A 24,465-nucleotide genomic window follows, 5' to 3' on the forward strand; every position below is an offset into this window, starting at 1 on the left:
AAGGAAAAGGAAGATGAATATGAAGATGGAGATGAAAATGAAGAAGAGGAGAAAGAAAAGAAGGAAAAGCAAAGAAATAATAATAAATAGAAGCAATTATGTCTGCTTTCTATCAGCGGCCTAGATTTGAACTTAGTTGAATAATTGGGAGATCATTGCCAACATAATTACTAAGTTATGTGGGTACGATCTGGAATTATCTCATCATTCTAGAGCTAGAAGAATTTGAAACGCGATAACTTCAAAATCGTAGTTGCAAAGCCTCAATAGTCACTAACATGAAGCTAGTAAGGTGATCGCCCTTAAAGGCCCGAAACGTGGGGGAAATCGTATGCTTGGATGCGATTGGCTACACAACAACTAAGCTGTGTTTTGCCCATCGTTTCGAAAATACCTGGACGATACCACATTCATAGTAGAAGCGATTGGTTCAATGTTAATGGGATAGGTAGAATGGTGGAGTTTGAGACAGACTGACTACAGCTGTGTGTATTCGCTTCAGTTAGAATTGTGTATATAAGACTCGGTGGAAACTGTAGCTGAGTGATGTCTTTACTCTTGTTAGCATCAAGCTAGAGCTTCATTTCATCTAGTTCCACTTACCTTCTATTGTCATAGTTGAGGATAGCCCTGGTGGCATTTACTTTACCTTCATTTAATAAACCGTTCTCTAGTTCAATTTCACAAGTCGCCAGGATGCGCTACTCACTTATTGCCACTTCCGGCCTCCTCGCCGTTGTTTCCGGTCATGGTCTTGTGACTTCCATCCAAGGCGCGAATGGAGTGGTAATGCCTGGTCTATCTGGTCAGTTCGGAGAATATGACGGATATAGAAGCTTAGTTACTAACTAGAGATCCTAGTTGCCGACGGAACCCCGCGTGACTGCAGCAGTAACTCTTGTGGTTCTCAAGCAGACACCTCTATCATTAGGGACCGCGAGATTGCCAGCGGCAAGGCTAGTCCTCTGGGTAGAACCCAGGGCAATGGACCCGTCGATGCCGCAACTATGATCCAAAACTTCATGGGTGGTGCAACAGCTCCCACCAACAACGGATCTGCGGACTCTGTGGGCCAGGAAGATGACATTCCGGCGAATGTAGGCAAGCGAAGCTCATTCTTCCGTCGTGGCCTTGGAGACTTGCTTTCGGGCCTTACCGGTGGCGGTAAAGCATCAAGCAAGGGTTCTTCCAGCAAGAGCGCAGGTAACAAGACCTCAGTTGCCCAAGAAACTTCAGTTGCTGCAACCGCCGGCCAGGGTGCCACATCCGGGCTACCCACGTGCGCGGATGATGGATCCATTACCATGACATTCCGACAGATCAACCAGGACGGTGCTGGTCCGATCGAGGCCGCTGTCGACGGAACGTCGGGTGGCACTGACGCTAATGCTTTCCAAACCGCTGACGTCACTCAAGATGTCCCCGGCCTCGGCTTCCTCGGGCTGTCTGCCGCTACCAACACCGACTTCCCCTTGACCGTCCAGATGCCCGCCGGCATGACCTGCGATGCTACTGTTGGTGGTGCCTCCAATGTCTGCATTGTTCGCGTGAGGAACTCAACTCCTGCCGGGCCGTTCGGGGGCAGCGGAGCTTTTACTCAATCCACAGCGGCTCGCAAGAGGGCGATCGCTTACCGCCTGAAGAAGCGTCAGGCTGAGCACAACCGCCGCCTCAGATAAATTGGTTCATGTCATCGTTTTTAGCGTGGAGTATATGATATAGGGCATTGGGATTTGAATAGTTGATGTTTCTTTGGTTCGTTTTTAATATGGAATGGTGATTCTGTGAATTTACCAAGGTATATAGCCATGTATTGTATCTATCAGGGGCGGTCATGTGACATTACAAGATCCGATGACAGTGATGTCATCTGTGCCGATTATGATTATGTAATGGTCCTCGGCTATCAAATGACGTACATAGTACAGATCTTGATTAATGCAGACTTTATCCCTTTATGAAATGTTATTATTGTATCCTAATGAGATATGAATGATATGAAATACCTAGTACCCTGGCCGCTCAGCCTGCCTGGACCGGTCAGTCAGCACTACTCACGCTGGAGCCTGCGCTGGTTTGGAGTTGATTATGGCGCTGTGTCGGTATTGGCGCGCCATATCCTAAGGAATTGTCGGCAAATATGTCGGGCATGATTAAAAGTTTCAAGGAATTCGAAGCTATCGAGCGATATCTATGGGAGACTTGGTGTTGTATTTTCTGAATTATCTTGGCTGGTTGGGGGTTAGCTAGGTATTAGTGCTATTTTGAGGAGGGTGGCTGATTTTGAACAGCTGAAAATGAAAAGCAAATACCTCGTCTAAAAGTAGTGAAGGAAAAAAAAAGGATTAATTAATACCATAGTAATAAGATGATAGACGAAGAACAAGAAAAAGAAAAGGCAGAAAAAGAAGAGATAGAAAAGGAAAAGAAAGAAGAAAGAAGAACACAGGAAGAGAAAGAAGAAAAGCGAAAGAATTTATTTATTTTATGTTACTTCAGGTTTAAGTCAGGATGCAGCCTCGAGGCTTTTCGAAAGCTCGACGGAGACAAGTACCTGACCATGCGGACGACCCATGACCACTTAGAAGGTCACATCTTCGCTCCGGATTGTTAGTCTACGCCAAAGGAGATCCTTTACAGAGGACGGAATACTATAGTAAGTAAACGAAGAGCTTCGAGATCTTGGTAATCATAACTTCGTTAATGTATAACATTATATAGATACAATAAGTCCGATAACATCTCGATATATGTACAACATTCTCCCAAGTCACCCTTCGTGCTTTATCCTCGAACCTCCCTACTAATACGCGACTTGCGTATTAAGCCCAGCCAACTCTCTATCGAAATTCTTATGCTGCGAGATCTGGTACCAGAACTTTTCCAAAAAACCAGCCCCCTCCTTCGCGATAGCCACACTCTCCTTTAAGCCTTCGGGAGCGACTTTGCTCATCGTAACTACACCATACGACTCGACCGCCTGATCGTTCGTCGAAACTTGGATCTCCGGTAAAGCGAATGCGAGTTTGAACAATTCGACTGCTTCACCGGTACCGCCGATTGCCTTCAGATGTCCGAATGCTTCGCGGAGCCAGTGGACGGCGCGGCCGTTCTTGGACAGTGTCTTAATTGAATCCACGCCACCGGGAATAAATATCGCGTCGAACATGGTGGATCGCATACCCTCAAGGTGGTGATCGGGTTGGACACCACTACCAGATGTCTTCGATGAGCCCGCGGGAAATACCTCCGATCGGCGCGGACCGATGGTGAAGGGCAATGCGCTAGAGGCCTTCACAGCTGCCTTTACGGCGCCGTAGGTCTTGTTGTCGAAGCCATCTGCAATAATAATCGCAATCCTCCGGCTAGCAATCGTCGGCTTGGCTGATGGGAACTCTGTCTGGCTCAACTTGCTTGCCTTATTACCGTGGTTCTGCCTCGCCTGTCTCTGGGGTTGGGATCCTCCTACCAACTCGGCAACTTGTTGAGCAAGCCCTAGATCAATCTCTGCTAATCGCTGGGACATACGTTCATATACAACTGGGTCGTCGCAATGGTCCAATTCAAATGAGAATGCAGCCGCCAAGTGGTTCTTTTCCGGCTCTGACAGACTGTTGTAGAATAGCTGAGCCTGATTGTAGTGCTCTCTGAATTTGGTACTCTTAGTGCGGGACTTATTACCCTGAACGCTGAAGGGCGGCTCTGTATAAAATCCCTCTTGCGCAGCTGCAGGCGGCCGTGCCTCGAACCTATTAGGCCAGTAGTTGACGGTTCCCTTGGTGATCGCATGTCGGCCTTGGCCATCACGGTTAAAGTTCATGACAGGACAGACTGGCTTGTTGATTGGCAGCTCCTGCCAGTTGATTCCGAGACGAGACAACTGCGTGTCGAAGTAACTAAAGCTGCGTCCTTGCAATAAGGGGTCATCGGAGTGCGTAATACCAGGAACCATATGCGAAGTACAGAATGCGACCTGTTCAGTTTGTGGGAAATACTCATCAACGTTCCTATTCAGTTCGAGCTCGCCGATATATCGAACCGGTACCTGGTCCTCAGGCCAGAGTTTTGTCGCATCAAGAACATCAAAGTCGAACTCGTTCTCTTTCCCTTCAGGAATGAGTTGAATGCCGAACTTCCACTTCGGGAAAGCGCCATTTTCAATCGCTTCCCATAGATCTTTACGGTGGAAGTCAGGATCCTGTCCTGCTAATTTCAATGCCTCGTCCCAAACTAGCGAGTGTACACCAAGCTCAGGTGTGAAATGGAACTTAACAAAATAACGCTTGCCCTCCTTATTCACCAGTACGAAGGTGTTCACGCCAAAACCCTGCATCATGCGGTAGGATCGCGGGATCGCTCGATCGGACATCGTCCACATGTACATGTGCGTAGCCTCAGTGTGCATGTATACGAAATCCCAGAAGTTGTTGTGAGCCGATTGCGCCTGCGGAACCTCATTGTGAGGCTCGGGCTTTACGGCATGAACAATATCAGGGAACTTGATCGAGTCCTGAATGAAGAAAACCGGGATATTATTTCCAACAATGTCCCAGTTGCCCTCTTGCGTATAGAACTTGACGGCGAATCCACGCACATCACGAACAGTATCGGCGCTACCCCGAGATCCTTGCACCGTGGAAAATCGGACGAAGACAGGGGTTTCGCGCGATGTATCTGTTAGAACTCCTGCTGTCGTTACATCTTCGGCACTCTCGAATAGCCGGAAATTGCCGAATGCGCCGGCTCCTCGTGCGTGTACGACTCGTTCGGGGATACGTTCATGATCAAATCGATGGATCTATTCATATTAGTACCAAATATGTTACGCTGATGAACATCGGTGTCGCTCACTCTCTCCCTAGCATGTGAATCTTCTAGCAACATGGGCCCAGTCTTGTCCTCATTGGCAACTCGTAGCCATTCATCGACATTGCCCATCTTTACACCGAAGTCGGTTGTGATTCTGTCCTTGGATGACACCGTCTGGGAGACGGCGTCTAGGTCTGCGACCTTACGGCCCTTCTCTCCGCCGACCATGTTCTTCACCTTCTGCGCCGTATCTGATATGATACCTGATGACATAGGGGGCTCTCTAATAAGATTAGATTGAGAAGACACACGAGCTACACAACGGTTTAGAATTGGTAAATTATGGCTGCAACAGCGTAGTTATTGACCGTTCTTGTACGGGGAGATCAAGCTTCTTGAACCCGCACCGGTCCGCACCTCCCAACGGGTTGCCGCATAGTCGTGAGTCGCCATGATACACGGAATTGCGTGTTACAACATGTCGTTGACGTCAAGAAACCATCACGACCACGAAAAATGCTAGGCTGAGACCGAATGACGAGTGAACAGTGGAGAAGATCAAATAGTATTATGGATTTAGTTTCCCAATTCGCGATTGAACCCCGAATTCTTCATCGAAAAGTCGGAGTGTTGATGTAATACTTGAGAGCCCCATCTCGTCATATCCCTGTCATGTTTAACTTCATCGTGAGCTCAGTAAACCAATCATCAAGCTCGTATTAGAATGCGACATCCCCTTTTAGAAGTCTCCCATCAATTGCCGAGACGGCGCAACATCATGATTAATTAACTTACCAATGACCTTGAAGATATTGTATATGTTGCCACATTGTTGGATAAACTAATTGTCTAGTTCAGGTGCAATGCCACGTGTGAGACGAACGTGTTGAAGTTGACATTGTTGAAGATCTCGATATTTGAATAGTGGAATTATGATTATCGAGGTATCTAGAAAACACGATGATTATATGAGACCGAGGAATTGATTCTTCAGCAAACCTGTACCACTTATATAATGAAGTCAATGTCTTTTGCTGGAACTTCACTCTTTGCGACAGGATTTATGTTGAAATATTACTGCGCAAGGTGACCTTTTTCGTAGCATGGGCTGCTCGTAACCACCGCCACAAGATTTTTAAGTGCGACAATCTACAGCGACGAGCAGAATAAGCAATGGGGCCATCTCGATGATTTTCTAAGCCTTATAACTCCAAACGAAGAAAAATATCGTACCTACTGTAATCGGTAATCTACTCGTCTTCAGCTATAATTATTTTGTGATATGTAAGTTTTCGGGCATAACAAACTCATCTTACACCCCTGTTCAAATTGACGCGTCCCAAGCATACCAATCTCTGGAACTGGTGAGTAATGATCGTTCCTTGGCGTCTTGCGCGGGTCCACGGAGTTACCACTCTCATTTATTTTAATTTGATCCTGTGTTATGTCTTATGTTGAGCCTCACGATCCTAGTCCGAATATGCGATTTTTGAAAAAGTCAGCTACAACCTATTTAGTCCATCCTCGCCGAAATTGTTATGCACCTTTTACGAGGAGTAAAACAGGACTATCGTGGAGCGGCCCCGCACCGCACAGATGGCTTCTGAATTAAATTATAGCCATTGTGCTGTCTTACATAACAGGCTTCTCGAAATAGGTTGGGTGGGCTCTGGGAAACGATTAGAATACGATAGCAATAACGATCAAGCTGAAGTTCTACATCGTCGCAATTGGTTCGAATACTTTGGTGAGGATGCAGAGAGAATACGCGGCCGACTTTCCCCGTCGTTGGTGGCGTTCCTGGAACGCGCGTTGGTAGTGGACGATCACTCACTACACTACTATGTTGGGGGCCTAGCTAGCCCGGATTACTTATGGCTGAATCACCACAGTGGCGGCTATTCGGCAGAAGCATCAGATCGGTATTGGACTTTGTATACTGCAACTGGAATTGCTTCAGAACCAGATGGTCTCGTGTAAGATCCAAACTCCGGCTTTTAAGGCTTTTAGCATTTAGCTGATTTGCAGGGAGGTTTGATCAAGTGGGAAACAAGGCGGTCATGCAAACGTCAATTTTCGACTCTCCAATCACCCATAACGATCGCCAGCAGTGGTTCCCCCTTGAGGATGTCCTAAGCGCGTGGCTTGATATGGTAGAAGTAGGTAAAGTCCGAGCTGTTGGACCTGATGTAGAGGTACCAAATGAGAAATTCGACCCGTGGATAATCCTACCGTACAGCGAAAGTCAATTGCAAGAGACGCTCACAGCCTACCATGGCCTTTTGGATGCAATTGAGTCTCGGATACCAGATGTTGCTAGACCACCGAGTGAACCCCAACTCATCCCCAATACTTCGTTAGATACTGCAAACATATCACCTGGCTTTGTCCGAGAGTTTCTAAATAAAGCACAGCGGCCATGGTTTCAATACATAGCGCCAGGTCTCGAGATACCCACAATTGATTCCTTTTGCGAGCAGCCCTTTAGCGGAGTTGAGCTGAATTCTATATCCGAGACCTCGGCCACTCCGCAAACAATCCAGTTTCCTATCTTGTTATTCCGGGCGTCGGATATGTTCCGCACCCCACCTAGTCCCCATGGGGTTGACGATCAGACTGGTTCATACCTCCCTTTCGCATGGCCTTGGTCTGGAGTAAGGACGTACCCGGCAGGGCTTTACCTGACGGACTCGGATCGACAAGCCATGTGCTTTGAGGATGGGGCCCGGGTCGTACTCCCTTTCGGTATCGGGGCATCTGGATACGCGCGTACCAGCGACGGGGCAAGGTTCGGCGAGAACAAAGAGGAGAAAGGCTCCCTTCTTCATCGGATGAAGGACACACACGCTGATCTCTACCAATTGGGATACAATCCATTCATTGAATCCCATGAAGTTCGCCTAGTTCAGGTGTTACACTTGTGGCACAAACAAATTGAGACCGGCGCCTGGGAGGTAGGGAGGGATGGCGTGCTAGGAGGAATTGAGAAGTGGAGGGAAGCTGATTCGGAGGCTGGCTGGAAGGGTTACGTGGTTCTGATTAGCTGGTAACGCTTAGCACGAGTCATTTGCGCGCAAACATTTTTTTTTAAAAAAAAAAAAAACCAAAAAAAACCTTGGAAGAAAGATATGCCTACTTCTAGAGCCGCCGTATTCCGCAACCAACCATAATACACTGCACGTCCTCATTGGCTTATGTCTTTGACTTAAGCTCGTTTCTGAAGGCAAACTTTGCACAGACGCTATTTGGAGTGTAGTCCCTGAACTGCAAAGGACTTTGGGCAGTAGCGGCGAAAAATTCGAGTCTCATTGTCGCCTAGTATGAAGGGGACTTTGAAAATAGCTCGAGTACTCGGAGCGACTAGTGAATATATGCCTTTGTTCTATAATTGAGATTGCCACACCAAATGATATCATCTACGTAAGGGTCTCAAGAAAACACGCGATCCAGGCGAATTGTGAATTTCGAAACAAAGAGGTTGAGTCGACACCTACGTAATTGTTCAGCTGAGGCTGTCGAGTTTCTTTCACGTAGTATAACATCCACTGTCTACATTTCGCGTAACAATTGAATGCGTATATGTAATATGTTGTAACGGTTGCATTGATTGTGAAGATTACCTCGTTACAGTTGCGGCGAGAATCCCGTACCTCTAAACCGCCGAATTATCTAGGTCTATGAGAAATATTGGCCTGCCCAAACCCAGTTCTATGTAGAGCAACCAATCTACGATCAAATCGGTTAACCAGAGGACATTCCATCCCACCTCTAATGCCCTGAACCCTCCCCCTAATAGTGGTATCATAGTGAAAAAGCCAAACGTCTTGCCACGGTCGGCTGTATTAAGGATAGCGCATCTAAAACGCTATAGGAAAGTCAATCAAGACTCTAGTTCTCAACCTCTTCGTGGCTTCCAGATTCCTCCTCGCTCTTCTCGCTAAGTGCCTTCTCGTGGTTGACGCCAGCAGGGCCGGCAGCACGAGCCGCGCCTCTGGCAGCAGTGTCGATAAGACCGTACTTGAGCGCTTCCTGCTCGACCTGTTCGGGGGTAAGTAGCGGTAGCTCCTCGGCAGCACGAACGTAAGACTTGTTCTCAACGAATCCCTTGGCAAAGATAATATCAATTTCCTCCAGTGATCGTCGAGCAGTCTCAGGGTAGAAGAACCAGATGATAGGAATGAAGCAACCGTTGACAACGGCGAAGAATAGGTAAGTACCCCAGCCGATGTTGGCAATCATAACAGGTGTAACCATGACAATAAGGACTGTAATATTAGTTAGCTTTAACTCTCATGAAAATGCGAGGTGATGATTTTAAGCCTCATATTGTGTTTTGCGGATACGAAGATCGCGGATCTTTTTGGGGGCTCAGAGTTTGACCCGGACGAAAAAAAGACTAGTTTTAGATGTGCACGTACAGTTAAAGAGCCAGTTTGTGCAGGTTGAGACGGCATTGGCCTTCGCACGGGTCTTGATGGGGTTGATTTCAGCGGGGTACAACCACGGAAGAGGAAGCCAAGTCGCTCCAAAGGATGCAATGTAAGTCTGCAATCACATGTTAGCAAAAAACCACCCAAGTCGGTATGACACCAGCAATCAGAGCACTTACGAAAAGACCCACAGCCGCACCCTTGGCAGCGGAGGTGGTACCAGGAATAAGACAAGCGAATGTGAGGACCATAGACAAGCCCTGTCCAATGGATCCGTAAAGGAATAACTTGCGACGACCGACACGCTCGATGATGAACCAAGATGTAGTAGCAAAGATAGCGTAAACAATCATGTTAACACCACCCATAAGTAGAGCCATGTTCTGGTCGCCGACAGTGATTTGCTTTTCAAACAGAATAGGGAAGTAGTAAATGACGGCGTTACATCCACCCACTTGTTGCATCAGCTGACTGCTAGAGCCGATCAACATACGTCGGAGATGCTGGGTCTTGCCACCGGTCAAAAGGGCCTTAACAGGAGTGCTCTTGCGGCTACCGAAACCAGAGGCGCGGATAGAGTCTAGAATAATGTCTCGCTCGGTGTGAGTCTCCTCACTGCCAAGTTCGTAACCTCGCAGAGCGGAGATAACACGCTCGGCATCTTCGTAACGCTCGTGGGTAAGTAACCAACGAGGACTCTCAGGGAGGAAGACCATGCAAATGCACACAACGAAACCGAAAAGAGTCTGGAAAGCAATGGGGAATCGCCAAGATAGGTCTTCACTACCGTAGCTGCAGCCGTAGTCAATCCAGTAAGCGATAACGGTACCGAATGCGATAATACCACCCTCGATACAGATGAGCAAACCTCTGTTGGAGGTCTTACTGCACTCGGCTGCAAAAATGTTAAAATCAAGTAATATGCAAGGAATGGTGGCTTGCGGGGAAATTGCTTACCCTGGTATGTCGGGATAGTGGAGGTGTTGATACCGTTGCCTACACCAGTGACAACTCTGCCAATGATGAATTGAGCGAGGGGATTGTGGCCCGGGAACGCAGTAACCTGGATTGTAGCTCCAACGATCATGACTGCGCCGCCGATAATCATAGCTTTTCGTCGACCAAGGATGTCACCAACACCAAGAATGAACATAGCGCCGATAAGGCAACCAATCTCGTAAATAGCCGTGACCAGACCTTGCATTGTCGCATTGTTTCGGACTTCCTCGAATACGTTGGCGAAGTGGTCAGAGCCGATAATACCGCTCATCCTTCAATTGAGTTAACATCATTTTTCTGGGTGTTGCTATGTTTGCATCGAACTAAAGAACGCGTAAAGAGAAAATGCAGATCCCAATCCGCGCGTCTATCGACCGCGATGAGAGTTAGAACTTGCGGGTTGCGATATTGTTACTTACACTCCTTGGTCGTAACCGAAAAGCAGGAAACCCATTGTCGCCACTGTACTCACGACCAGAGACAGTGGCCGGCCCGAAAGGCCCATGTACGACGGGATTGTCGCCGTCGTCATTTTGGTTTATTCTAAGGGAGAGGTTGGTGGAGCCAACTTGGTGTGATTGTCGAGCGCTATGGTTGCGCGCTCCAGATCTTACTAAGTGTGATCTCGACGGATTGACCAACTGAAAAGAAAATGGACCGACTCCGGATTTTCAATCTAGCACCAGACTGAAGGGACAAACTGGAGGTGTGGGAGAGAGATCTCTGGAGAGACTGGAGTCTGGAGAAGGCGGGTCTGACCCTTATATAACGATGGAGAAAAGGTCCCCCGGTTTCGTTGCAGACCCAGGGACTCGTTGAATAATGGAGAAGGCTACACTTTTTTCCATCCTAACATCCTAACGCTTGTTACAAAGGAACCGCTCGTAATAAAGAGTCGGCTCTCACACGGTCACACACACCTATCCTGGATCTTGAACCAAGCTTTCCGCCGTGTGACAGTTGGAACTGTAACCCTGCAGGGCCCTGCAGAGGAGCCTGTTGGCCAAGACCGGACCGTATGTCGATCGCGCCGATCTCAAGATGTTTCCATTTGTTGGCATGCTTTGTTGGCGGGGTACTAACTAATACGGTTACTTACCTTGTCGGGTATGGCTCTGCGTCTCTCGTGGTGAGTGGATTCCAGCAAGATGAGGTCATTCTCCATTATTTCCTCGGTTCGGTCAGGAGGATATCGTAGTAAGATTTGGATTGGGCTGAGCTAACTGGTTGGATTCAGGGGTCTAGCGGCATTTTCCATGTAAGGAAACGGCAATGGCTTGCTCACTTACAAGCTTGCTAGTGTGATTGCAGAAGGGACTGGGGGTACTAGTTTTTTTCTTCTTTGTTACGAATCAGTAAAACTCGGCGATAGCTAACCCGTTTTGTTTGTTTCTTAAAATGGTATATGGTCACAGTATTCATCCGTAATTCATACATATCAGTACTAAGCACAGGTACGAGGCGCACACACTAACACCCAAAGGTACGCGAAGGAAGAAAAAAAAAAGCAAACTAAAGAGAAAAAGATCTAGGACAAGAGATGGGAGGATCCGGGGGAAATAAGTAGTAGTAAGGACACACACATGTACTACCAAAACAAGAAAAGGAAACGATACTGGAAACATCCGCAATGGCAAGTAAGGTAGGCAAATAGGTATCATTTAATATATTAATTTGCCATCTCTATGTATGTAGGGCGTGTAGGGAATCCTGTAAGAACGTGGCTGCGTGGTGTGCTTCGGTTTTCCCTGCTAGGCAGTACCGACTATCTCCAATGTCTCATCATCCCCGACGATAGGCGTCCGTACCCAACTACAAATCTCCCTACGCGGGGGTCAATAACTCGCCTCCGAGTGCCCGGGGAGCCCCCAAGTTCCTTCTCCTCGCCTCGAGCCGCTGAACCCCCGTAGTTCCACTTTACCGGCATAGGATGGGACCTTACAGTGGGTTATTTAGTGGGGTTTATTCCTTATACCCCTCGACCGGTCCACTATCGTCATTTAAATTACCCTAAAGCCCGGCCAGAGTTCGGTGAGATATTCCAAGGTCTTACCTCATTGGAAAGTTGCACAGCCAGGAAGATTTTCAGCCGTTACAGACTTTTAATCAATGCGTATCACATGAGAAGTGACGATGTTTTTTTTTCTGCCTGCCTGCTTTACGAAGTCTGGTTGGGGGGATTTCGCAATCATACGCGCCAAGTTACCAAGATCCAATAACCAATCGTGAACATTTTGGTGGTCAGAAAAGGAAAAAAGGATCAAGGGGATTAGTCGCCTCCAACCCAACCCCAACGTCACCATCTCGTTCTCTCTTTTTTTTTCGGGGTAATATCTGATATAATCAGGAACTTTTGATTTGTTAAGTTATAAGCCGCGATATCGGGGCCTGGTACAAATCCAACATTGATGGATTGGCAAGGCTGTTAAGTCTCTGCATTTCAATTTCCAAGTTTATGGGATAGGCTAACACAATTAGATTGTCTCAGCTGCTACATATCTCGCATCGGACTACGGACATATATGCATATGTGTGCTTGATTTATGTCGATCTCTGCAGGTTAATCATAGTTGCGGATGCACAACTCGGCGATAGTGGAGTGGTAAAAGCTACACTACATGAAGCCAGAAATAGATGTGGCCTTATTGGGTCTTATTCGACCTTATTGGTATTAGAAATTATAAATGTTGAGGTCGAATAGACGTAGCTAGCTAAGGCTACACCACTTCGGTATGAACTAAAGTAATTTGCACATACCTGAAGCAACCGAAGCAACCTAACGATGCCAATCAGTGCCTAGGTGGAATAGGTGGAATGTAAACACGGTTCCTCTCATGCAATAAGAAAAAGTGTGGTAAGAGGTCCATATATCAGGGCCGCTTTTTATCTAACACGCCGCATGCTGACACGGAGAAAAAAAAGATCTATCAGTTCCTTAAAATTTTCGTCTCAATAAACTGGGGAAATGTTTCCACCAACCAATGAAGAGATAAATATGCACACATGTGATGCATGTGGAAATTGATCCCTCGCAAGGCATTGCAACAAGATTCGAAAAGCATTACACTACAAAACCCTTACGCGTAACGAAAAGACGATCCTCAAATCACATGCTTATCGTGCTTATCGTCGTCACACACTTCACTCCTTTTCTATGAACTACCTAACTGAGTAGGTATGTATTTTCAAGTAGGACCGCAATATTTATGTCATGTTATGTCGACAAGACACTTGCATACGGAGATCTAACGCACAGAAATTACAAATACACGCGAGCCATGCTCTATTATTCCTTACGGCGTGTAACGACCCACGAGGCCTCCCCACGATCCTGTAAAGCCCTGCTGAGCGACGATGTGTGTTCCATCTGCGAGGTGGAGCACATTTTGAGTCCCAGTTGTGCACAAACCGTACGCTTGGAAACGCGTGGGAGTTTGAGCGACCCAATGAAGATCGTCTATCATAGCGATAAGTAGCTGAACTGATAGGAAGCGCGACATAAGCAAAATTCAACTTACTTTGGCAAAAGTCCGAGCATTTCTGATAGTTAGGTCCACTGAAAAACGCCCAAGATCCTGATGCGTAGGTGTAGATGTCGGAACCGCCTTGAACGTAGTTGGCGAGACCCATCCGACACCTCGTGTCTCCTCCACCACACCATGAAAAGTCTGGGTCTCCCCAGTTTTGCACATCAGCTTTCCAGGGAGCTGGTGGAATCTGCTCCGTGTGATCTCCTTGGTCGTAGTTAGTTTCCGACTGCAACAAACTAACCATAACATTGGCCGCGTTCCGTAGATTGAGCTGATACAGCCACCAGTGCTCGCTTCCTAACGCGTGGAGCCAGGTCCCTTTGGTGGACTCAACGAGTGCGCCACCCTTTGCTGCAATGTTACAACCACCGCTACCCTCCGTAAAATGGTCAGCGACCCAGTTCCAAACGTTCTCAACATAAACTGATGAACTAGGTGTGAAATGCATTCCTATAAAGGCAGCTTGGCATTCGTTGCTCGCTGAACCGCAAGCGTCAGCTAGTGCAGTGGCTCCAAGTGTTCCACCAACGGTCACTAGAGAGTTCCATAACGCTACGTCGCCTGGGGTTGAACCCGCAATGTTGAACTGAAGAATGATAGCACCAGGAAGAACGTCGGATACCGTAAATCGCATGTCTTGAATTTGAGCGACGCCGACATCCCCGTTTTTACCGACAGCTACCACCGGTCTCGGGTTGGACGAGTCCTTGAATTTGTCACCATTTCCTGTGATAGTCGCCCAAGCTTCACCGACAATGCGCGAACCCTTTGGAATTACGAGAGTGTCGTCGACCCTATACTTGCCGAACGGGAAGTAGGCGATCTTGTTGTTGCTCGCCGCATATTCCAATACTTGGTTCAATACACCAGCTTCGTCGATAGTATGGTCTCCCTTTACGGTGTGCCCGCCGTTCTGTGATGGGTCCTTCACGTTGATGAAGTCCGATACGGGGTTGTTCGCATAATTAGGAGCAGGGATCACGGGATACTTGCCATTCGGAGCCAAAGAGAGAGGTCGGCTCAATGATGAGCTCACGTTGCCGTAGATGGGATTACGACCTACGGTGTTACCGTAGGAAAAGTTGTCCACATGCTTCTGGGCACGTAGTTGGGTACCTCCTGGCACTTGAACAATATCCGAACTCGTATCTTTGCTCAAATTCTCGATTAAAAATGATGGATAACCTATTTTGCAAGTTAGCAACCGTTCATAAACCAATATTTGCGAATTGAGAAACGAGGCTGCAAAGAGCGAGCACGAAAAACGAATGTATCCAAGGTCATTTTCCAACCTTCGAGATCGCCCGAATCGATTTTCGCAGCAGTTGATATTCTATAAGATGCGATATGGTATACTGACCTGATGTTTTAAAGGTTACACCCGAGTTGATAGATGTTGCATCAATGAGCGCAATCCAAGGCGCACCACCGTCATGTTGGACAGCAGTACCGACCGTGTCAAAAGTGGCCCCGATGATGCTAATCGTGTTTCCATTGGCTATTTTCATACCAACAGTATTCTGGTAAAAGTAAATGCTCTTATAGAGTGCTTGCTGATGGCCGTCGTGGAAAATACCATTCTGAATCGACGATTAGCAATTTCGCCGCCTCGAAATTGGGAACGGCATTGCGATACTCACCTGACCACGTTCAACGCGAACATCGGCAAGACCAAGGGTTGAGCCTCTCCCAAGTCTAATACCTGTGTGGCCTCCGCTGTTTGTGGACGATGGCATAACAATTTTGATGTTTTGGAGTTGAGCAACTTGGGCAACGCCCCAATAGAGCGCAGTAAAATCATTACCTATCTCGACTCAGAAATGCGATCGATAGACAGGTGTATCTCAACGTTGGACAATATTACCTCCTGAAATGCTTGTGGTATCTAGAATAATATTCTTCAGCCCCACCGCGAAGGATAGTTCTCCCGGTTGATCGTTCTCGGCATCTTGTCCTATAATGCGCAATTAGGGATAATTCGGACTCTGAAAGAGCAACAGCTTACCGTTGATAAGAGTTTGTTCACCGGAGAAGCCAGCGGCGGCTTTGATTGTGGGCGGCTAGCGATGGTTAGCAAGCTCGAGTTAAATGCATCATTTATACTGACATTTGTTGCGTCACCCATCAAGATGGTGTCAGTATTCATGCGAATTGTCTCGCTAACTTCGTATGTTCCAGGCGGGAGATAAACGACCTAATTGGTTCTTAGCCGGGGATCAACGGGTACGGTTGCATGGATTCTACCCTTGGCTGGGATGCCAGCCAATGATGATGCCGCTGGTTGCCATTTCCGGCATCGTATATGGCATTTTGAATACCGGCCCCGTCTCCGGGATTCACGGCCTTGAATACGGGATATGTGAAATCGGAGCCTAGGTCCGGCGCACTTAAGCGTCATAGGTCAGTATTCGTCGAAATATTTCCAATCATGTTCAAAAACGAGTCGCGACATAACGAACAAGATCTTCCAAATCGTTATCTAGGTAGGAGTTTAGGTGATTACTTACTAGCCGCGATAGTCTCCGGTATGATTCATATTAGCATACCAAAAGCTGGTCGCCCGTTTCAGGAGATTGTCATTGGTCCCACTCGCCCCTGGGTTTACTGAGCAAGATGCTCCTCCCAACAGACAGGCAACAAGAAACTGAAGTTTTGCCATGTCGAGGATCTATCGATATACTAGCCCGTGTTGCGACCCAACGAGTTGGAATAGATGTTCACCTCGCAATGCCGGGTGTTATTAGTTATATATTTGAGAAATAACATGAGACCGGATGCTGGTAACATTTCCAATGGAGCTTCTAAGATTGGATGTTTGTTGTGCGATTGGACGACTGATGACGCCAGCACAATATTGTCGCCTCGTTACTAGGTCCTAGGTATGCTAACAAGTACACATGTAGGTAGTCTGACCGCCTTGATTTCGCCGTAGGCTCACCAGTTCGCATTAATCATAAAGATTTATGTTAAAAATCGAATAAAAATTATATCCAATCTACCTGAACTTCAGTCCGAAGTTGTCTTTAGATTTACGGCAGTTGGACCCGAGTTTCCTGATCGGTCATTCCCATTGCATTGCATTATCTCTTCTAACTAGCGCATCGGAGCCACATTGGAACTCGCAGCCGCTATTTCAGCTTACAGCTTCCAGCCCAATTAGGGTAGCGAAGGCATCTATCTTGCATAAACTAAAATCCGAGGCTATCGTCAGCTGAAGTCATTCAGAACAAATAATTGGTAGATATTACTGTGTCTCTTGTCTTAATCATTACGTCAATTCAAACAATGTGACACAGATTCATACAACAATAGGCTATCCTCCCTCCACGCAATGGAGAGAAAAGGCACAAACCGGTTCAAACTTGGACATACGTTATGTGCATTCCGGGCCGATAGCTACATTAAGGATCTAGGGGTTGCTTCGTTGCTACCACTATTGCAGGCACATTACAGCCCCCAATATAGAACATTACAGAGCTTCCCTTTCGGGGTCGACCTAGAACGACAGAGCCAATGAATTATACTGCACATCGAGATTAGAATCTGACAATATCTAACTACCTCATTCTGGTTGTGCACTATTTACCTACCTAGGTATACCTATACAAGTATAACTTCACCGGGAAACATTTATTTTCGCCCGCCTAAGAAATTACATAACACATCATGATAGATCCAAATCGCACACCCCATTCCGTGATGTGGTACAACACATAATCCAAACCATATCCTCAAGTTATCCAAACACGCCTAATCGAGTTAATGGCATGGCTCAAAATAGATACCGGACACTGTATATTAATCGTGCTGATTCCATACCGTATGATCCAGCGGCTCATAATAAGATGTATTGAAATACATAGCTTACGTGATGTTAATATTTACCCCGTTAAAGTGAATTGCTTACGAGGTATTGGATGCTTTCAGTACCCCCTATTACTGTCTAGGCGCCTGCTCTAAGACTACAACGTCATCTCAGTACATCGAGTCAGTTCGAAGAAAAACTGGCAATTACCGACAGTGTCCTCATAATCAGCCGGAACTATTGTTCGCTAGCGTCCTCATGGCTAATTTGATTCACATACAGGTACTATTGATACGCAAGTTGAAATAGCTATTTAGTGTCAGTTTACACGATAGTCTCTATTCATTATCTTATGGGCCCAAGAATCAAAGATGCGCCTCAATTTGTATGCCTTGCGGTGTTATGCTCAAGGTATTCGCCATATCAACCCGGACGTGTTGTGTGCGACTGGGTGGGATTACTTTGGGCTCCGACAACCATCCCAACGACGTCAAATCCAATGGACTACGTAGAGATATCCCAAGAACCTGGATAGGAAAGCAGGTGTTAGTTATTTGGCTTTAAGTAGAGCCATAAGGTTCTTCGCAGTATAGGAAATGGAAACATGACTCTTATTAGATCAAATATATACATACCTAGGTACCTATATATTCCGTGATGAACATTAGAATTCTCATTAGGACTAGCAAAGGATGTAACTTCATGGTAAGTGCCGTAAGAACCTATCACCCTTGCTATCTGTTAGGTATTATCTGCTTGCCTATGCAGGCACCTATATTATATTGGGAAATTAACACTATCGCCCTTGCAAGCGCCACAGCACGATATCATATGTGGCTACAGGCCTCCTACAGTCATAGAATATGATGAGCACAAAGTGGATGTTCGACGCGATAGTTCAAAATGGACTGGACAAGCCTGTCAACGAGTGAAGAGGGCAACAAATGCTACATGATACATATCAAGTGTGTTATAGGCTACATAAGTCTTATAGCATCATTCCGATTCCCATTTACGAAGGCATTTTCTGAGGCTAAAGCTATCACCATCCAACTCCTCCAAATATATTATTATTTCGACCACATTCCAAGCAATGTTATATTTCGTCAATCAATGTCATCAGTCCAATCATCTATGAAGGTAATAAAACTTCGAGGTTTTCTCGTAAATACGAGAATGATCTAGAATTCCATTAACAGTTACGTAATTGAATACTCGATCATACTCTCCATCCCAGACCCCTTTTCCAATTCAACCAATCATATTTAATGGAATTTCTGCCTATAATACTATTGTATTTAAAAGGTGGACGACCCCTGAATATCCTCGTAGCAGAGTCGACTAAATCCAATTAGTCAAAAATAAACTAGGATTTCAGTAACTAACATGCATTTAAACATGGATTCCGCTTCATTTGGCCGATTATTTCTGGAGTTTTCTATACTGAATCATGTTAACAAGTCTAGGAGATAGCTTCGTCTCCACTTCTGCTTAGAAACCAACTCATATTTATAAGCATCCAGTGAACACGAAAGTATATAATGAGAGTGTTGGTTCCAAACCAACACGGTTTGAGTGATAGAGGTAATTTTAAATCCTAGTAGCAAGTCGTGCTAGAAGTTATTCATCATGTCGGGAAAAACACATAATTCCCTCGTCATAGTTGCGCCTCGCGCTCCTTATGAGGTCCATCAAGTTCCCACGATCACGCCAACAGGGGATGAGATTAGGATTCATGTCAAATGGACAGCTTCAACACCCCTTGACCTCCATCAAGCCGATGGCGGGTTGCTAATTGAACCCCCCCAGAGGACCGGGTCGTCTTCGGCTGGTGTCGTCGTCGAAGTCGGTCCTGATGTAAAGCACTTGAAAGTTGGTGACAGGGTATTTGGCTTTGCGCACCAACAACCTAAGTGGAAGGCCCATCAAGAGTATGCGACGGCTCCTGAATGGGTATTCGGTAAGGTGAGTACTGAGCATCTCTAGATACCTACGGGATCAGTCTTTTAGGTGCATGGCGCTAACGGCTGTGCAGGTCCCAGAGGGTTTCTCTTTCGAACAGGCGATTACCCTGCCTGAGAATCTTGTCACCGCATTCAACACCATCGCGACTGACCTGGGGCTACCTACCCCATGGCCGAAGCCCGCAGATTACGTACCACCTAGGGCTAACGAACGGATCTTGATCTGGGGAGCTGCGTCCTCGGCTGGCCACTACATAATCCAAGTCCTAAAGTACTATGGATACAACCACATTATTGTGACGGCGTCGCCCCGCCACCACGAATTCCTAAAACAATTAGGAGCCAAGGAGTGCTTCGACTACAGGAGTCCGACAATAGTCGAAGACTTGTTGAAGAAGTACAAGCAAGGGGATGCACCCGCTTTCCCCATGATCGTCGACTGCATCGGCTCTCAAGCTGGGTCCGTTGCGCCGATAACTAAGATTGTTAGTAGTGGCACGACAGTCGCGATTATGCTTCCTGTCATCCTAAAGCATGCGACAGAGGAAGAAGCACCTGAGTACACGATGGATGCAAGCACCAGCGCTCAATGGGCCGAAGGTGTGAATGTGCGCGGCGTCCGAACACACTTTTACTGGCAGGTACGTACATGTTCCCTCCTGAGCTTCCTACTAGTTGACGTAAGCTAACTGTTCGGCAGAATCAACTCTTCAAGGAGAAGTTGCAATTGGAGATCATACCCCAGTTACTAGCCGAAGGTCACATCAAGCCGAACCGCTTCCGTATTATCGAAGGTAGTACCTTGCTTGAAAGGGCTACGAAGGCGTTGGCTGAGCTTCGAAAGGGGGTGAGCGGAGAGAAGCTCGTGTGGAGAGTCTCGGATGAATGAAGGAACGGTTTACTCTCGTTGAAGAAGTTACTGTATCATTCGCGTAATAATTATAGTTATACCTTAGAGAAATCTAAGTAATCATAATCAAGTAGTTTCGACCGGGTTCGCGTTCGGGTACTATATCATTGTGCGCCGCTCACCTCTATACCTTGCTACGAATGAAGAGGTATTTTCAGTGCTTAGAAAAGACTTTTTGGTCGCAAGAGGAATTTCTCAACTTGGATTGAATTGAAAAGTCGATATTTTTAGACAATCGTTACCCACACCTTGGGGTCATCCTTCGTGATCGGCCCCCAAGTTTGATCCCCTGAAACGTGTAGGATCTTATCCAGCGTCAGCTTGCCGTGCTTCGCCTCGTCCCAGAGTTCCGGTTCCTTTTCCTCGTCCTCTGACTGGTCCAATTCTTTTTTGGTTGATTTAACAAATATTCCAGCACCAATGCGAACGGCTTCAAAGAGCGCTTGGAATACGAAGCCCTTCATCTTCGGATCTCCAGCGATTGAGCGATTGACATCGCATGTTGTTAAGATCGGCTTTGAGACCAGAGTGTTCGGGTCTTTAGTACCGTCTTCATTCCGCTTAGGTTCGAACTCCTTGGTTTGTAGGATTATCGCTCTTGAGGGATCGAGAAATAGCGCATAGCACGGGCAAGAAATTGGCTCATCTGGGAGGTCGAGGTTCAACGCTCCAATTGATATGCCGCGATCGTCTTCTAGATCAATCTCTACCGGGATTCCGTGACGATCCCACCTTCCCTTTGGTTGGTGAGGTCTGACTTCGTAGATTGGCCCCTATAAGATGTTAGTTTCACGCCTCCAGTACCATTATTGTGGGAGTCTATTTTTACCTCGATATCTAGCTTCCCACCCGATACCCGTCCATACGGATCCTTACCAGCGGGAGTGGTTGAGCACCCAATAATCCTAGAAACTAGGTTGCTGTAAGATAGCGGAAGATGCTTTACGGGTCCATCAAGCGATGCCCAAGACCAACTAGGCGCGCGATATTCCGTTGGCTTGCGAATGGTTCCTATGCGTTTCCCTTTGATCGGCGTAATCTTCATATCGCGCCGGTCTTCTATCTCTTCGTACTGATACGTCCTCCAGTATAGATCCTCCATGAAATGTCTCGCCCACAAGCCCGCGTAGTAGCGATCTCCCGTCTCTTCCGCCACAGCCCGCGCTACACCAGCCAACGCGGTCAGCTTATCACGCGACACTGTTAGATTACGCATCATGTAGTTTTCCACTAATGAGAGCCACCCGCCCTGCCATCGGATACCTGGGCTCTTGCCCCCTGCATCCTGCCCGACTATAAACGATATGCCGCTTGACTGGGGCAACCCGTGCTCACTGTGGGGTATGCATTGCGTATCTAGAAGCCTCTTCATCCCAAAATAGATATCGCTGAACGTGAAACCATCTTCGGAGTTCATGCAAGTCTCACACTCGAAGTACATTTGGTCGTGTGCGTAATGTATAATGCGAGGCGAAAGCAAGCGCTCCTGAAGGGTCCATGCGCGCGTACTAAGTGGTTCGTCGGCGATAGGATCGAACCGTTTGCCGAACGAATTCATTCCCATCCTCTGCGGGAAGTGGAAGCTAGAGCCCGGTAGCCATTCTTCAAACAGGTAAACCGAATTCTTCTTCCCAGGTTGGGATGTGTGTTCGTATGCAAGTGAATGACTTCTCGGTCCCGTAGCTTCTCTTGGTGTAGTGTATCCGAGCGACATGGTGGCTGGAGATATGTACGAATCCTTCTCGCGCTTTGGGAAACATCCGGTATAGCTGTCTTTGGATGCATCTGCCGATATAGTAAGGTATGAGTAGCGGTAAACTTGGCTCATTACTGACGCCTCTCGTTCCCAATCGTCCGGATCATCTTGAACGATGCATAGACAATCGATCCAGAGGTACTTGATGCCAAGGCGTCGCGTAATCTTAATTGCGTCTTGAAAAGTCTTCGGGAGGAAAGATACGGCAATACCATCTCCGAGGTCTTTGATTGACTCCTTATTTGCCGTCAATCTCGATGAAGTTCCCCAACAGTGGCTTAAAGTGACATATTGGCCTCTCCGGCCGTGGGTTTCAACAACAGAAACTCCACGATTGGAAGCAAAAACATCTATTACTCGTGTCGGGAGGACAGGGTTTGATTGCGGACGTCCGCAGTACGGATGGTTTAATTCGCAATGTTTCAGCCATTTCTCTAGGCGATTGAATGCTATGTCCGAGTCCGAATTGATTTCCCGCAGGCGGCCTGGTATCTGATTGAACAAGCCATCTGTATGGAGTTAGCCGACGGGATAATCACTCAAAATTAACTTGATGTCCTCCAAATGAAGGCTTACTTACCATCGGTTGTGCAGATACCCAGATAACTCCCGCGAAGGGAAATCTGATTAGGGCTGTTGTTCAGCGCATCAAGGTGGCTTTGGGTCTTCCCGAAGCGGGCGCCCACACCCATAAGACGCAGGGGTGCTGTATCTCCGGGGGCGCTTGGCTTGTATTCAGCCCACCAGTTTCCATATAACCAAACGGGTAAGTGGGTCGTCTCATCCTCATTGATATCCAGCGTCTCCAGGCTTCGTATCTCGCGTTCATCATCGACATGCATACCGTCGTTTGCTATATTGCCAGTCGCTGCCAAAACTGCTCGCCCAACACCCATGTTGTAATCCGTCGCGGAGACTGGCATGCATGCTCCCAATTCCTTAACGTAGGTGATATCGCGCACGCTGGTTCCGTCGTGGTACTTGACCGCGTTGAATTGCCTCCAGTAACCCTTGCCATTCCTTCTTCCCCGCGAGTCTTTGTAGTTCGCTATCGCAGCATGGAGTACTAAATCGCAGAGGCGACATGATTTCGCAGAAGCCTCCAGGTTGCGGCGCGATGTGTGATGTGGTGTTCCGAGTACATCTTCTGGCTGAAGTTCGAACCAAAGTATTCGATCGCAAACCGAACAAACCTTTTCAGGAATTTCGATACCTGTTGAAGCCATATTATTCATTAAATCAAGTTAAAAGAGTGTCGAGCGCATTCGCTTAAGCCTATTGGCATATCATACGCATGTCTTTACTGTGGTCGCCGTCTTCAAAAAGACGTTCGCCCTCGCGCGAGAACTTTAGAAAGCACTCTAAGATTAATTTTATAACTCGTTCGTCTTACAATACCTATATTGATTAAGTGCCTATTGAATAGGTGTTCTATCATTATTTGCTGTCTCCATTTGCGGCTGAGCCTCCTTTCACCATTCTAATGTCTTGGGTTCTTGGCGCCTGGGGTTAGATCCAAGGTATACTGGATGAAGCTGAAAGTTAACCCATGTTTTCTAATACAGCTTGAGAAAGGCAGTGTTCTGATTACGTTACGGTTTATTTCATGGTGATTGGACTATCGTTGGCGTTGCACTGTCATTGCTGTGATGTAACACTCAAGGTTAGCTTCGTGCATAAGAACCCTTGTAATAGTATAACAGAGATGACTCAGAGCAGCTGACAAAGGTTCGTAAATCGTATATCGCAAAGACTTCGAAACTGGAGTATTTCCCCGCTATTACGCGATTATGAACCTCTTAGTCTTTCCTGCAGGTTAGACATGGGGGTGATCGTCTACTAAGTGTAGAATCTCCAGAAGCATTGCCGTACCCGTACTAGGAGCACACCTTGAGCCGGTACACAGTAGTTACTTGGGACATTAGGGCGCAACTGTAGATATTGTGGGCCTCCTATAGTCTGACTTATCGGAATAACTTGGCCACAAATTCCGTGGATTCGTAGTACCATCGTCGGAAAATTATTAGTGATATAGCGTCACTGGAAACACTGATCAGCCAAGAGAACAAAACGAACAGAAGATCACTGATGATGATGACCTCACTCGAAGCGAACAGCCTCGCCGTCGATCTAACAAGTGAGTAACCCCTCTGACTAATTCGCAGTCTACAGTGGAATGATATGGCGTGATGCTATACGGACTCCCATCAAGAACAACCAACTAGCCTATCCCATGCCATCTCTTCACCGGGACAGCCAAGA

At 47.0% G+C, this 24,465-nt stretch overlaps 7 protein-coding genes across 7 annotated transcripts; 3 read left to right on the top strand and 4 right to left on the bottom strand.

The window, feature by feature from the left end:
• Window positions 1–577: 577 nt before the first annotated feature.
• On the top strand, window positions 578–2,374 carry F4822DRAFT_416305 (uncharacterized protein). Its single transcript, XM_051459334.1, has 4 exons — window positions 578–804; window positions 861–1,953; window positions 2,007–2,231; window positions 2,313–2,374. The coding sequence occupies exons 1-2, from the start codon at window positions 697–699 to the stop codon at window positions 1,677–1,679; spliced, it is 927 nt and encodes a 308-aa protein (XP_051310579.1). The 5' UTR covers window positions 578–696; the 3' UTR covers window positions 1,680–1,953; window positions 2,007–2,231; window positions 2,313–2,374.
• A 334-nt stretch (window positions 2,375–2,708) lies between these two features.
• Window positions 2,709–5,725, bottom strand: F4822DRAFT_373772 (catalase). The gene is made up of 3 exons (XM_051456304.1): window positions 5,605–5,725; window positions 4,852–5,489; window positions 2,709–4,798 (listed from the first exon to the last, which is right to left on the bottom strand). The coding sequence occupies exons 2-3, from the start codon at window positions 5,080–5,082 to the stop codon at window positions 2,804–2,806; spliced, it is 2,226 nt and encodes a 741-aa protein (XP_051310580.1). The 5' UTR covers window positions 5,083–5,489; window positions 5,605–5,725; the 3' UTR covers window positions 2,709–2,803.
• A 241-nt stretch (window positions 5,726–5,966) lies between these two features.
• Window positions 5,967–7,987, top strand: F4822DRAFT_373741 (uncharacterized protein). Its single transcript, XM_051456302.1, has 2 exons — window positions 5,967–6,785; window positions 6,842–7,987. Exons 1-2 carry the CDS (start codon window positions 6,406–6,408, stop codon window positions 7,857–7,859), a joined length of 1,398 nt encoding a protein of 465 aa, XP_051310581.1. The 5' UTR covers window positions 5,967–6,405; the 3' UTR covers window positions 7,860–7,987.
• A 341-nt stretch (window positions 7,988–8,328) lies between these two features.
• F4822DRAFT_373850 (general substrate transporter) lies at window positions 8,329–11,013 on the bottom strand. Its single transcript, XM_051456306.1, has 5 exons — window positions 10,658–11,013; window positions 10,197–10,510; window positions 9,419–10,134; window positions 9,228–9,354; window positions 8,329–9,074 (listed from the first exon to the last, which is right to left on the bottom strand). The coding sequence occupies exons 1-5, from the start codon at window positions 10,768–10,770 to the stop codon at window positions 8,698–8,700; spliced, it is 1,647 nt and encodes a 548-aa protein (XP_051310582.1). The 5' UTR covers window positions 10,771–11,013; the 3' UTR covers window positions 8,329–8,697.
• Window positions 11,014–13,088: 2,075 nt separating this feature from the next.
• On the bottom strand, window positions 13,089–16,838 carry F4822DRAFT_416329 (glycoside hydrolase family 55 protein). Its single transcript, XM_051459335.1, has 9 exons — window positions 16,276–16,838; window positions 16,013–16,154; window positions 15,876–15,962; window positions 15,774–15,828; window positions 15,633–15,722; window positions 15,409–15,572; window positions 15,129–15,348; window positions 13,757–14,953; window positions 13,089–13,695 (listed from the first exon to the last, which is right to left on the bottom strand). Exons 1-9 carry the CDS (start codon window positions 16,425–16,427, stop codon window positions 13,532–13,534), a joined length of 2,271 nt encoding a protein of 756 aa, XP_051310583.1. The 5' UTR covers window positions 16,428–16,838; the 3' UTR covers window positions 13,089–13,531.
• A 2,364-nt stretch (window positions 16,839–19,202) lies between these two features.
• Window positions 19,203–20,426, top strand: F4822DRAFT_433350 (GroES-like protein; the record flags this gene model as incomplete). The annotated part of the gene is made up of 3 exons (XM_051461823.1): window positions 19,203–19,538; window positions 19,609–20,178; window positions 20,238–20,426. 3 exons carry the CDS (start codon window positions 19,203–19,205, stop codon window positions 20,424–20,426), a joined length of 1,095 nt encoding a protein of 364 aa, XP_051310584.1.
• An 11-nt stretch (window positions 20,427–20,437) lies between these two features.
• Window positions 20,438–23,862, bottom strand: F4822DRAFT_374014 (HET-domain-containing protein). The gene is made up of 3 exons (XM_051456308.1): window positions 22,784–23,862; window positions 21,277–22,712; window positions 20,438–21,220 (listed from the first exon to the last, which is right to left on the bottom strand). Exons 1-3 carry the CDS (start codon window positions 23,436–23,438, stop codon window positions 20,675–20,677), a joined length of 2,637 nt encoding a protein of 878 aa, XP_051310585.1. The 5' UTR covers window positions 23,439–23,862; the 3' UTR covers window positions 20,438–20,674.
• Window positions 23,863–24,465: the final 603 nt, after the last annotated feature.

Source organism: Hypoxylon trugodes (assembly GCF_022578975.1).
Source record: "Hypoxylon trugodes strain CBS 135444 unplaced genomic scaffold F4822scaffold_9, whole genome shotgun sequence".
NCBI lineage: Eukaryota > Fungi > Ascomycota > Sordariomycetes > Xylariales > Hypoxylaceae > Hypoxylon > Hypoxylon trugodes.

What these genes read in the sequence shown, in the direction of transcription:
- F4822DRAFT_416305 (XM_051459334.1), top strand. Translation starts at nt 697, where the DNA reads ATGCGCTACTCACTTATTGCCACTTCCGGCCTCCTCGCCGTTGTTTCC. An exon ending in TGGTAATGCCTGGTCTATCT is followed by an intron (nt 805 to 860) that starts GGTCAGTTCGGA and finishes CTAGAGATCCTA; the next exon opens with GTTGCCGACGGAACCCCGCG.
- F4822DRAFT_373772 (XM_051456304.1), bottom strand. Translation starts at nt 5,082, where the DNA reads ATGTCATCAGGTATCATATCAGATACGGCGCAGAAGGTGAAGAACATG. An exon ending in ATTCACATGCTAGGGAGAGA is followed by an intron (nt 4,799 to 4,851) that starts GTGAGCGACACC and finishes TAATATGAATAG; the next exon opens with ATCCATCGATTTGATCATGA.
- F4822DRAFT_373741 (XM_051456302.1), top strand. Translation starts at nt 6,406, where the DNA reads ATGGCTTCTGAATTAAATTATAGCCATTGTGCTGTCTTACATAACAGG. An exon ending in TCAGAACCAGATGGTCTCGT is followed by an intron (nt 6,786 to 6,841) that starts GTAAGATCCAAA and finishes ATTTGCAGGGAG; the next exon opens with GTTTGATCAAGTGGGAAACA.
- F4822DRAFT_373850 (XM_051456306.1), bottom strand. Translation starts at nt 10,770, where the DNA reads ATGACGACGGCGACAATCCCGTCGTACATGGGCCTTTCGGGCCGGCCA. An exon ending in GTGCGGCTGTGGGTCTTTTC is followed by an intron (nt 9,355 to 9,418) that starts GTAAGTGCTCTG and finishes ATGTGATTGCAG; the next exon opens with ACTTACATTGCATCCTTTGG. An exon ending in CACAAACTGGCTCTTTAACT is followed by an intron (nt 9,075 to 9,227) that starts GTACGTGCACAT and finishes CTAATATTACAG; the next exon opens with TCCTTATTGTCATGGTTACA.
- F4822DRAFT_416329 (XM_051459335.1), bottom strand. Translation starts at nt 16,427, where the DNA reads ATGGCAAAACTTCAGTTTCTTGTTGCCTGTCTGTTGGGAGGAGCATCT. An exon ending in ACCGGAGACTATCGCGGCTA is followed by an intron (nt 16,155 to 16,275) that starts GTAAGTAATCAC and finishes ATGACGCTTAAG; the next exon opens with TGCGCCGGACCTAGGCTCCG. An exon ending in TACCACAAGCATTTCAGGAG is followed by an intron (nt 15,573 to 15,632) that starts GTAATATTGTCC and finishes GAGTCGAGATAG; the next exon opens with GTAATGATTTTACTGCGCTC.
- F4822DRAFT_374014 (XM_051456308.1), bottom strand. Translation starts at nt 23,438, where the DNA reads ATGAATAATATGGCTTCAACAGGTATCGAAATTCCTGAAAAGGTTTGT. An exon ending in GGGTATCTGCACAACCGATG is followed by an intron (nt 22,713 to 22,783) that starts GTAAGTAAGCCT and finishes AACTCCATACAG; the next exon opens with ATGGCTTGTTCAATCAGATA. An exon ending in GTGGGAAGCTAGATATCGAG is followed by an intron (nt 21,221 to 21,276) that starts GTAAAAATAGAC and finishes AACATCTTATAG; the next exon opens with GGGCCAATCTACGAAGTCAG.